The 13,139-nt window shown below is 38.4% G+C and overlaps 1 protein-coding gene across 1 annotated transcript; it reads right to left on the reverse strand.

The window, feature by feature from the left end:
* Positions 1-975: 975 nt before the first annotated feature.
* On the reverse strand, positions 976-12,944 carry LOC136432475 (probable tubulin polyglutamylase ttll-15). The gene is made up of 17 exons (XM_066423788.1): positions 12,738-12,944; positions 11,161-11,247; positions 10,136-10,375; positions 9,478-9,639; positions 8,131-8,250; positions 7,469-7,544; positions 6,898-6,964; positions 6,564-6,647; positions 5,902-5,986; positions 5,454-5,532; positions 4,997-5,108; positions 4,148-4,214; positions 3,656-3,718; positions 3,357-3,421; positions 2,855-2,960; positions 2,202-2,315; positions 976-1,603 (listed from the first exon to the last, which is right to left on the reverse strand). The coding sequence occupies exons 2-17, from the start codon at positions 11,212-11,214 to the stop codon at positions 1,484-1,486; spliced, it is 1,614 nt and encodes a 537-aa protein (XP_066279885.1). The 5' UTR covers positions 11,215-11,247; positions 12,738-12,944; the 3' UTR covers positions 976-1,483.
* Positions 12,945-13,139: the final 195 nt, after the last annotated feature.

Genomic DNA, 13,139 nt, shown 5'->3' on the forward strand with positions numbered 1-13,139 from the left:
ACTTTTGGAGTGTTTTGAAAGAGTTTCAGGGTCTTTTTATTGTTCAGTTCAAGAGTCGACTTCTCCTGAGGCCAAGCTAGTTCACTCTTCACATGTCTTCATATTACAATACTACACACACATATAGAAAAAAAAAACTACATAATTTATACCTTCATTGTCTCAATGATTGCAAAAGTACAACATTATTCTTTAGACATCTTACTCTTTGCCAATATACAGAAACGGGATTTTACACATTGTAATGCTCATGGCATACATATGTTATTTAGCATAGTGCAATATGTAAAAGCATAGAGTGTCAACAATTTAATATCACGATTGTCTACTTGCAAGTATGTACATCTCAGCTCATCTCTATAAGCTACCACAAACTTGTATATTGAAATGTTAGAACTATAAAATTATGCTTCTTGCCAATGATATATGACATTCTCTATTCCTCATTTCTTGAAGTGTTCATGCATCTTGGTCCTTATATATTGATATCTCTATTTCCAAAATCGAATATAACGTAGCAGCCTTGGACATATGTTTCAACACTGGATATACGTTTCTTTGTATTTGTCTTTGTTTCTTTCTTTTTTTAGTTTTTGACTGACAGCAGCTAGGCAAAAAAATGCATAGTTCTGGAATGACATTGACAGACAGTAGAAACAAACGAATAAAATGTACTTCCTTGAATTAAATGTAACATACTAGGTATTGCAATTAGCAGATATTTAAGTCCAAACATATCCAAACAATTCTACATTACTACGTTGATGAAAGTTAGACATCCAGGTAGTAAGATACGCCAAAAATAATTACTCAAGCAACTGGATGAAATTTCAAAATTCTACATTACTACTTAAAAGAATGTCCTACACACTCACTGTGCATAACATGTACACAATCTATTCAACTACCACATTTCTAAACAATAATTCTTACAGTCACATAAAAAAAGGAATGTCTGGTTTCAAGAGTCAGCTCCAAAGTATTGTCCATTGTACAGTCAATGGACAAGTTCTAGGATATAGCACTTTACCCTGTTCACTTTATTTCATCAATACTGATTAGAATGTTTGTCTTTCTTGCAAGATCCTTAGATGTGACTAGCAGATACCAAAATTGTCTCCTGGATTGCTACAAACTGCACTGTTGTTAAAATCTACATATCTTTTGTTGAATCACAGTTGTACATGATTTTTGCCTAAATTGGGATCTAACCTTTCACAATCATGTTTGCTACATTTACATTTGTGGAATGTTTCATTCATTTATTTTATTTTTCCAATCAAAAACTGTCTGGAATTAAAACAAAACACGTCATAATTTGACGTATCTGTGCAAAAGAGTACAAAAAGGGTACTAGTGCTTCTTACAATTTTCTGCAACAAGCTGCCTTTCTGATAAAATAGTGGGCATAAGAGTGACCATGCTTCATACAGATCTGTATGTCCCACAGTTAAATGGCACTAACAAAAATCAATTGGACGGCCTATGTACACCATGCCGGGTCCTGCAGGCACTTGCCCCTGTACCAGTAGTCCATTAACCAGTTGGCCTCGCTCAGACTGGACTCACTGAGAACCTTGGTGTGAGCAGCCTCCTCCTGATTCTGAAGAAAAGTCCACAGTCAGTAAAGGGTAGTGAAAGGTTAAAGTAGTCTCACAGCCTTTTTGAGGCCACAGGGGCATTGTTTGCATGGTATTGGAAGGTTTAGCCTAACCCTCTCCTTACTCTGACTTTTACCTCCCCAACTGAAGTCAAGTACCCATTTTTGCATGTTGGCGGAGTGAGGAAAATTGTGTAAAATGCCTTTTTCAAGGATCTGGGCTCTAGGTCTTGTGTCTGCTAGCTTAGCCACTTGGCCATTCGATGCCACTATTAATGCTACTATCAAAATACACCTAAAGGTGTTGCTATCTAATTTTTCCTTTGCTAAGGTACCAAATCTATACTACAGATCTTTGACAATTTTCATAAATTTTGAATGTTTCTTTTGATGCATGAATTGACAACAAGGGTACCAAAATGTGTTGACCAAACAATTTTCATAAATTTTGAATGTTGCTTTTGATGCATGGATTGACAGCAAGGCTATCAAAATGTGTTGACCAACCGATTTTCATAAATTGTGAAAGTGTTGTTTTTTAAGTGTAAATTGCCATTGGCTACCAAAATACCATTATGGTAATGATAATGAGTTGACTAACCATCGGTACAGGGCAGACTCTCCTGAAGTTCCTCCTAGCGACGTGTTCCATAAATGCAGCCTTCAGGTGTTCCCTCCAGTCAGGCGTTAGACAGTGTTCACATAGCTTGCAGATCTTTAAAGTTTAAGAAAAACAATACCTTTACTTAATTTAATTCAATAAGATACTTTAAGAACTTGCTGAATCTCATATACAGATGTGCAAATTTTCTAGATGAACAACAATAAGAATGTAAAGCTTTATATAAAGGGCAATGAGCCTGAATGTGGTCATTTGAAAATTGTCTAAAGAACAAGGACAGTAACCTGAAATAGGCACTTAGGACACCTATAAGGAAATTCTTACGATTCTATGAATGACTGCATGGTTGATTGAACTTCAAGCAAAAAATATTGCAGCCTCGGGCTGAATTCTATCATTTCTGACAATCTACACGTAATTAGAATAATGTCTGCTATTAATACTAAATACAGCATGGGCCACAGTCTTTTCAATACAAAAATGACAGATAACAACAACTGTAGAGAATAAGAGATGCCGTGACTTTTCTTGTGTCCATTAACGATTTTATCTTGACCTTGCAGATGCCTGAGTGTACTGCTTTGGATTATGGCAAGCACTTTAACAACAAACAACCTAAGTGTGTAACTCACCGTGTTTGTACAGCTTGTTGTGGACCGACATGTTTCAGAGTTACAGACGTCGGAGTAAACCTTAACGTCTCGCTCGATCACTAACATGTCATTCTGGTCTTCTGGGCTACAGGGGCAATTGCAAGAGTTAGGAGACGTTGAGTTTCTGTGTAGTACACAAACAATTCACTTTTTCTACTCACACCACCATTTCCATTTTTAATACATGACAAAAATCACTTTGAATAGCAATACGTGTACATGTAGGATTCTGCAAGAAATAACAATCAGCAAAGGCATACACTAACTTTCTGTGTGTACAAAGAAACAAAAAAACACTTGTCAATCAGAGTCAAGTTCTGTTATTCTTGTGGCATGTCATCCCTACATCTTATCTTTCAATAGAACAAACCATCACTATGAATCAGAGCTTAGTGTTACAACTTTAGTACACACTGTGTGCTGCCCTATGTGCCACTAGGCACTACAAAGGTCTGAACAAATGAACGAACGTGTGGCTTACCTTCCCTCCAGGCTCGTTGGAATGGCTCTGGCAACCCCAACCAGACTGAGAAGATTGAATATTATCTGTGCAAACATGAAGTGTATTAGTCAGCTGAACAAATCTTATCTATAATTCCTTAGTACAGCATAGATACGTGTAGCATGGAGAAAGCTTAAGGTATAAATGAGAACTTGCAGAAAGCAGTTATGAACATATAAAAAGCAAAGGCAATATGCAAAATCGATGCAGTTGGGACAAGTGAAAACAATAATATCTATATTATGTACTGATCATGATCATTGTAAAATCTTCCTCACCTGTTCATACATGCCCTTATTTGCTGGGGTGTGAGCTGATGACAGGTTAGGGGACATGTTCACCTGTGGAGGACATCATATCATACAACTTGTTGTTGTTGTTCACCTAGTAGTGACTAGTGGCACATAGGTCAGCAAGTTTCCTTGCTGTTTCAGAAGCAGGGTACAATGTGTCTTTACAGGGAGAGGTTGCTGGCCTTTCCCCTTAAACATACTTGAGGCAGCTCCTCAAATACGGGACCCCATTTTACATCCATTCTGAAAGACAGGTGCAGCCCCAACTGAGATGCCCTATCTAGAATATTACAAAGTGATAACTATGTGAACTTCACCTTCCTACCAAAGCATTTACAAAGTCACCACTAGTCCATTACAACTTTGTGATTGTGTTCTATAAATTCATTTAGCCAAGAACATTTCAAACATACATCAGAAATGAGAGAATACTAAATACGAAAAAGGGTAAATTTTAAGGAGGCATGGTACACGTACCTCCATGAGGAAAATTTTCAGGTCCTCGTCTACAACAAAGTCAAAACGAACCATCTCAAAAAAGTTCCTGAAACACAAGAAGAGTGTATGTTGGCAGAAATCAAGTTTCTTCCAGAGACTATCTAAGACTTAGTGATGAAAAGTCTGCCTCAACAGACTGACCAGCATAAGTTGTGTAGATAAATATTCAGTGTATTTATGGCTCAGTTACTATATATGTACAGTCAAACCTGCCTAGGCGACCACCTCTTCAACGCGACCACCTGGCCATTGCGACCGCTTTTTCTCGGTCCCGAAAATTTTCCCCATAGGCACAAGAACTGAGCTGCTTGCCCAATGCGACCACCCGTCCAACACGACCGCCACGAATTGGGACCACACAGAGCACAATTCCTGCCCATGGCGGTTGCCTCATTTCCAGAAATACTCAAATATACTATTTAACGTAACGTGTGAATGCGGGAGGGCGCTGCGAGATCATCCAGGCAAACATTGTTTTGTAGTCAAAATTATGACGAAAATTTGTACACGATGTAACGGTATACAAATATTACAACGATAACGGAAAATGTAATTTTTGTAGGATCTTTTTGTCAATGAGAATTGAATCTGGTGGGGGTCATGCTGTCTAAATTCACATAATTTTCCATCCATCCACGTACTGTATTTAAAAACCTCGACCTGGAAACATATGAGTGGTATCCTCTTCATGGCGACCACCTGTCCATCGCGACCGTTTTTGCTCGGTCCCCCGGGTGGTCGCCTTGGGCAGGTTTGACTGTATATGGGTTCTTCCATTTGAAAAGATACTGGTGGGAGTTAGACTATTGTTCCAAATGAAATTCATACCTGACAGACTTGTATTTGCCGTGCAGTGCGTCCACCAGTTGGGGCTCCTTGGCCAGAACAACCTCCCTTAGTGATGCCTTCACATCTCTCCACACTGTGGAAGGGTCTTTCCCTGTCAGAAAATGGAGACATCACACAGAAGAACAATGTCTCAATGTCCTATAATCATATATGCAGCTGAATCTTATAATCTGCATAATATGTATTCATGCATGATTTCAAGACACTAGATGTCACAGTTAATAGAGCGATCCCATACCCTCAGCCACCACCATCAAAATGCAAATTAGCAAGTTAACATAGAAATACAAATATTTGACATGCAGCCACTTTCTCATTGGTCAAACTGCTTGCTGACTTGCTATAATAGGTTGAAGTGCTAATTGTGATGGACAGTCAGGATTGGTCTATTATAGTACAGTGTAAGGAAAATGTTTCTAGTAGAAAGTGTGCTCACCTATAGACCTGACATAGTGGTTCCAAGTCTCCTTGTGACTGTACTGTAGCCTGTTATAGGTCTCCTTTAGGGATGGCATCTGTAGGTACAGAATTAAAGCGTACATACCTTATACTTGATTCTATAACTCTGCTAAAATCTACGACAATCAAAAACAATACTCCAGTTTAGCGATTATTCTGCTTTATTCTGATCATGCTCTGATCATGAGCTTTTCACACTGCACAGCTTCTTATTTGTAACACTAGCTCAGCAGAAAGTTTTAAAGGAATGACGAACAAGAATAAGCCAAATAGTGAATGATATGCATACCTGTCCTTGGTGCTGAATTTGCAATCAAATCATTTGTAAAGGTTTTCACCTTCCCTGGTACTGAATGCCATGCACCACTTTTTCTGATAGTTTCATTAGAAATGCCTGACAGGATTCCTGGTGAAGGTTTACTTACTTTCCAAGTCGGGGTGTAGTCATCGCCGACAACGTACTTGTCCACATCATTTGGATCAAATGGGTGATAATCTTTAGGACAGTACCTGCGGTATGTAATAGTTATATATTAGACTTCCAAAATTGAAGGGAAGGGAATTACCCAATAATGGCTTCATCTTGGGTCACATCATTTTGAAACAAGGTAAAAGGTTGGTAAAGGTAATCCCATAGCCTTTTTGAGGCAGTAGGGGTAGTGGGTCATTATCCACTGTGTCTAGATCACGGCATTGGAGGGCAGAGCCCATCCCTCTCCTTCCACTGCCTGTTACCTCCCCAACCTAAGTATTACCTCCCCACACATTTTTAAACCTGGGAGGACTGAGGAAAGTTGTGTAAAGTGCCTTTCCCAAGGGTACAACATCAGCGGCATGTCATGGGATTCAAACCCAGGACCTCTGGGTTCTAAACTTCTAAGCCAAGCACCCTAACTGTTACCCCAACATGATGCCACTACAAAGTTTGAAACAAGACACATAGTATTACATGACTGCTATTCAAAATGGTCATTTTTTGGGCCTCAACAACAAATTGACAACTCAGACCGCTGACCATTGATATGCCAGCATGACTACACATGGGACTGATATACACAATACGTACATAGCATGAATTTCATGTTACCTGATGAGAACCTCTTCCTCGTACATGTACACCCTTAAGGGGTCAATGGAGGTCACAACTGTATAGATGCCAATGTCAAACTTCCTGAAATAGAAAACAGAAGCAAATTATATGGCACACTGTTTTCAATTCGTTCAGTATTAAAATTGGTGTTTCATACACATACATATAAGGGTTTCCGGAAAAGGTAGGGTAGGCTAGGAAGGAGGGCTACCTCAGCAGGCCACCCTTTCTGGGCCATTTGTAAAACATAGCATCATTTGCAACTAACATCAGCAACATAATGAACGACACATGTAGCTGTTATCATGTCTTGATTGTGACCACATCTCACCTGCCATCAATAAGGAATGGCTTGTCCACATACTCCTGTACAAAACTTTCCCCTGTCAGGTCCAATTCTGTGGAGGATGGAAAGATGTACAGTTCATGTAAGAAGCTAACATTTACTTATTTATTTTCTTTACCGGTATACAGGGTAGGTGCCCTCAGTGCCTAACACATTGCTTTATAGGTGTGCCCTGTACAGAATAACATTAAACAGAATACGTCTAGTAACATAAACAAAAAACAACCCAAGGAAAGAATATATACACAATCAAGCGTCAATAAGAATCATATACCATAAATCAAAGTCTATGTGGCAGGCAGGGTACGGAGGTTAAAGATCAGCAGTGAAATATCTACATAAGTCATTTCTGTGCATCCATAATGAAACTGTTTTTTGCAGTTTGACTAAATGGTCTAGCTTTATAACAGTTAAAAGTACAGTCAGAGACAACATGTCTTGTACATATAGGCTGAGTCACATTTCATAGCACTAAAACACAACCACACTACCAGTACCAGGAGAACAAAACATGAAGGTTTTCCTGTGAAACAAAGAAATGATAGAAGTCACTTACGATCTAGAGGTTTGATCCTAATGCCTCGGTGGTTGTTGTTCTTTTGTACCCACATCTTCTTGGGGTTTGATTCAGCCTAGGAAATTCACAGAACATTCAAACAATCTAAATGACTGGAAGGATTTCTATATTCTGTATACACATTAAGAAGCATGAAAATACACAATATTTCTAACATGACATTATTGTTCATCATAATAAATAGATTATACAGCTTAGATGATTTGATTATATGGATGACATCCACACGTGCATCAATTTCTGTCCATATCAACAACAAACAAACAAAATTCAGCCATACTGTAAATTGTACAAAGCAGCTGCAAAATGAGAAAATTTATGCTGCAAATTTAAAAAAATAATGACGTAGAATGACACCAATTCCAAAGTCAAAGAAGAAGATGTTAAAGAAAAAAAAATGTTTCAGTATGCAGAACAAGCATTATTCGGTATGCCATACTATTTTTAGTTTTGTTCATACTTCCGAACCACATAGATTTCATAATTAAGGCAACTTTTTTTTGCCAAACTTTTTTTAATTCTCACACTCGCATCAGTTTTGGGGTCCCCAGAAGATGTCATCCATATAATCAAATCAACATGGCCTTCCAACAGTAAGATGCACACTGACATCTTGACAAACTGGGGAAAGTAGCTTTTACATGTTTTAAGAGTTCCTCCTTCTTGTGAGGCAGACTGAAGGCCTTGGGGATGAAGTGGATGTCAGAGGTCGCCAGGCTCATCTTGTTGGTGATGTAACCGCTCCCTGGCCAATGGTTAACCTGAAAACACAAACAATAACAACAAAATGATGCATCTTGACACCATTAGTTAAAGGCAACCAAAGCAATATTAGGACAAAAACAATGCTGAAATCTTTATGGTAGTGACATTTACCAATATTGTTTAGCACATTTGCGTAATAACTTGAAGTTATTACGCAAATGTTCATACTTTTAGGATTTTAAAACAATGCGCAAAATCGTACCATACGATGATCCCCTTAGTTTCGCGAGCCAACAAAAACCCCGGTGACGATTTTCAGTGAGTTTTCAAATCACAACGACATTGTATTTTTGTATCATGGACGTTGCTATACATTATGATAGTGTTGTTTGAACTAATCATTGTATAAAAATGACTAAATAAATTGACTTTCAAAATCCGATTTTTTGGACCCTAATATTGTTTGGGTTTTCTTTAAAAATATTGATTCCATGAATGATTTCATCAGAATGGAAAATCACTTGATAACATGGTTCTCTATTCACAACCAGGATCTGTATATAATCACAACCGACATTTCGGTGACCGTCTCAGGGCAATTCTGACTGGTACTATTCCACAATGCAGGCTAGGTGGCGCTGCTTACAATGGTCACTGAAACGTCAACTGTCAATTGTTTACAGATCCTGGTTATGAAAACAGAACCTTATTATCCAATATTGATTTAAGTTGGAAAGAAGCCTTGAAAAGTTCAGATCGATATTTTCATCATGATTTTCCAGCAAACAATCATATGTAAACTTGAAATCAAATAATTGGAACAAGTACATGTAGTTTCTGTATCTATATAGCCGGTATAACCGCCATCAGGCGTAACACACCAGCTTCGCAGGCACGCGGCGCGGCAGCAGCTGGTCATATTACACCGAACGGTCTGTTACACCTAGTCTTTGCATATCTGACTGCAACCGTTCTTTAAAGCTACTTAGTGATGAAGCTCCTACAGTACTTGATGCTGTATGCATTTCAGTTTGCATTCACAGTATAGATTTTGATTTCATCTATGAATCTTCAGGGAAGTGCCTCCAGTTGCAATACCTGATTTAGAAGGGAAACGTTGACAAAATCATAACAAATTATGTGTACATGTAGATTTGTATAGAAATTATTTGAATGATTCTATATCATTGTACGAGTATTCTGCTCTCTTAGTCTTATGTTAGCATAATTGAAAGGATGGATGGAGGATTGACAGACAAAAAGAATGACAAAAACATTGTTACCTTCTGATGAGGCTTCATGCTCCTAAGATAAGGGGTGAGTTTGGGGTCTGTGAAGGGGTAGTCGTGTGCCCACATGACGTCCCAGCTGGACTCTGGTAATCCCCGCTCGTACCCAATCCTCTTGAACACAGCAAACACGTGGTTCAGGTAGCCAGACTCAAGCTGGAGATGAAAGAAGTATGAATAATGTGGTGAAAATGTACATTTAAACCGTGTATTTTAACCTAGATATTTGCAAAGAACACTAAAAATATTATTGAAAACAAAGACTTGCCAAGGAAAAAAAAGCATCTGTTAGACAATAGAGGTTTATTTTCAATATTCACTTGAAAAATTGTTTAGAATATTTATCTTTACAAACTTTAAGTACCTTTAAGTTTGCAGAGATTCAATTTTGCGGTAAGGAGAAAATGGAGTGTTCTCAGTGGTTTTTAAGTTCACAATATCACTATAGTTAGTCTTTACAGTAATGGAAACAAACATTTTCACTGTGGTTTTAAGTTTGTGGTGAAGCGGTCACCACTAAAAACGTGAACACAAAAAATCAACATGAATATTTAGTACACTGGAGTAGCTGTTTGGCACCTCATTCTCTTTTGGTTACAGGGTTAGGCAGCAGGGAGAAGGCTATAATTATATTAAAAAGACATTGTCGTACCCTTTTCCCGCGGATGACAGCTATTGGTCTGTCCTTGACTCCCCTGTCGGTTCTGCCCTCTGCGGCTGGCCAGTCCCGGTGTAGGTTCATGTGGTCGTTCTGCATGCGGCGCAGCTCGTACACATTCAGCGCCGTCAGACAGATGCCGAAGAACAGAACCACCACTACGATGTTGATCACCGATATCTTACCTCCCGATGCCCGGTTCAGGGGAGGGACTGGAACGTTACTGGGTCTTGTCTTCAATAAAAAACAAAAACAAAAGATTGAGGGGGAATACTGATGGACGCTTCACTATGCATATGACATTCAATTTCAACACTATTGTTAAATTCAAGGACCACACAAATGGGCTATGTCACAATAGAAAATTTGTTTAAATGTTGGCATGTATGATTGAGTACAAAAGAAGGAAATTTTCAAGTAATTTCTTGTTTCTAGTGTTGTCATTGCACTTGAAATTGAAGAGAAGCTGTGACAAAAACAAAGCAATTATTTCCAGTGCAATGGTTATGAATGTCAACTCTGCCACTAAACTGCATGCAGTACAGGCAACACTGAATGTCATGGTTACTTTTATACTCCAGGACCTTAGAAAAGAAAGTTCTATGGCTCCATATTCCTCAATGGCAACTATTGACTGGGAAAGAAACTTTTGTCTGTAAAATTTTGCTGTACACCTTTTTCTGACTTAAACTCTTCTACATGACTGTCTAAATGAAGGTGTCAGAAAGATTAGTTCCAATCCTTAGAGTGATTGGAGGAAAGGCTCCTTTTCTAGTATAACTATAAGTGATGAGAGAATGTCAATGATATAATCATGAAGAAATCAGCCTTTAGCTTAGTTTTAGACAGTGATTTTATTTTGGAATAAGATGGTGATATTCTGGAAAAAAATGGTGTAATGCATAATTTGAAATTTGTCCAGAAATCACATACACACTACCATTTACTACCATATGGTCTCACAGTTGTGACATATTAGAGATAGAATAACAAACTTTTAAAAAATAACCCAAACTTACAAATAACGGCATGTCTGTCTTCTTCTCCAGTCCGTACAAAGTTCTAGAAAGCATTGTAGATCAGCTGTGTCCTCTGGATGGAAGGATCTGCTGACACAAGCAAAAGATCAACATAAAATCAGCAAGAACATCTCAGCTTCTTATGAAAAAGATAACTTCTTGATCATTGAAAAACAGTGCTTACATCCAACAAGTGGACATAAGTAACCTTTAGACTTAAATTCTGCAAAGGTCCTCATGCTGATGCTAGAACTGGTACAAAAAAATGAGATTCGCGCTGCAAGAGTGGGCGTTTGTGGGCATTTGCTAAAATGCTGGTCCCCAAGGAATGGTGTTTTAAAACTACCCCTTTAGGTGTTCAAAGGCTGGTACACCTGGTTTAAGACAGACTGTGAGTGGGGTCTGAACAAATACTTAAGGCACTTGACATTAGACACTAAAGAGGGTCTGCATGGGGGGATCCTGGTAAATTAAGTAGGGCCAGCAATGCTTAACAATATATTCAGGAGGGCCAGCAACACTTGATGATTAATTCACTTGTGGTGGTGGATGGAGAGGATTGGGCTCCACCTTCCAATACTGTGCACTAGAGACAGTGGATAACAATCCACTGTCCTTACGGCCTCAAAAAGGCTATGGGACTACCTTTACCTTTTATCTTATTTTACGTTACATATATTCCTGTTATTGATTTTGTTTGCTTTTCTAATTCCTGATATCCTCTTTGTTTCTCCCATTCTAATAGAAACCATTCATTGCACTATTTCACACAGGAACTGAGATGCTGATGGAATTTGTGAACAAAAGCACTTTGCTATATTTAGTCTCCAGGTCAAGAGTTTCTACATGCACTGAAGACTGTCATGCACTCTGGTTTGCAAGGTTTCAAATTACCCACTTGACAACACCTGACTGAATGGTTACTTAGTGCTCAGAGAGCCTATACATTCTTCATTAGGGCCAGACCTGGAGAGATAAAGTACACTGCAGGTGGTTTTGGAAAATTATTGTTGGTTATGGAATACTGTACATAAAAACAAACAAACAAACAAACAAACAAAACACTATAAGTTAGATAGTATACCATTTCGTGTACTTATGTTTAAGTGCAATTCACAATTGTTGATTTTGAAAATAAATTGTTCAAGAGTTAAATTGATGAACTTCAATTGTTCTTTAATGTTAATATAACCCTCAGTAACACACCGAAACATTACTTAGCTCTCTCCCGGTACATTGAGAGCACGCACAGACTCGATGTGCTCTCCTAGAAACACTTCCAGCAGCACGCAAGCACAAGCGACCAAGAGTTAAACACCTAGAGAGACATTAGCCTCGTATCTGAACCAAGCGTAACACAGCACCAAGAGACCACGTCTAGCGATATAATAGACGTTAAACAAGGACAACAACAACAACAAACATTATAAACTCACCAAAGAAACAACAAAAGTATCAACAGCTAGTGAAAGGAGAAGACGTCGAATCTCAACACGTCGGAGGCCAGACTGGTAGACTGAAAAACGTCTAAGTTACATGCATATATGTATCAAATAATAATTTGTAACGATACGCACCTTTACATTTTAAAACCTTTTAGAGCTCTTGAGTGGCCGTGTAACGTTTCGGTACTCGGGGATCCAGAGACCCGCCCATGTAACCACTACAAAGTAAGTAACATAAAGACCGGAGCATCTACATTTCAACTTCTACGAGCCTAGTCATCATGGAAGCTGTATTTTACACGAATGGCAGAATAATGCCGGTAGTTCCTGGAAAGCCAAACAACATCCTTTAATATCACCTTTGACCTTAAGAGGTACCACTGAGCTTTTAGGGGTAAAAGTGCCCTAAAAATAAACGAGTGTATTAATCACGTAAGTAAGATCAATTACTAAAGTTTTATCTTATTACACTTTTAAGGATGGTAGCAATATCTTTATATTAGATAAGAGATGGCATCTTTATTGTATTAATAA

Source organism: Branchiostoma lanceolatum, chromosome 4, assembly GCF_035083965.1.
Source record: "Branchiostoma lanceolatum isolate klBraLanc5 chromosome 4, klBraLanc5.hap2, whole genome shotgun sequence".
Lineage (NCBI taxonomy): Eukaryota > Metazoa > Chordata > Leptocardii > Amphioxiformes > Branchiostomatidae > Branchiostoma > Branchiostoma lanceolatum.

What these genes read in the sequence shown, in the direction of transcription:
- LOC136432475 (XM_066423788.1), bottom strand. Translation starts at nt 11,214, where the DNA reads ATGCTTTCTAGAACTTTGTACGGACTGGAGAAGAAGACAGACATGCCG. An exon ending in ACTACACCCCGACTTGGAAA is followed by an intron (nt 5,533 to 5,901) that starts GTAAGTAAACCT and finishes CTGTACCTACAG; the next exon opens with ATGCCATCCCTAAAGGAGAC. An exon ending in TGAAAATTTTCCTCATGGAG is followed by an intron (nt 3,719 to 4,147) that starts GTACGTGTACCA and finishes TGTCCTCCACAG; the next exon opens with GTGAACATGTCCCCTAACCT.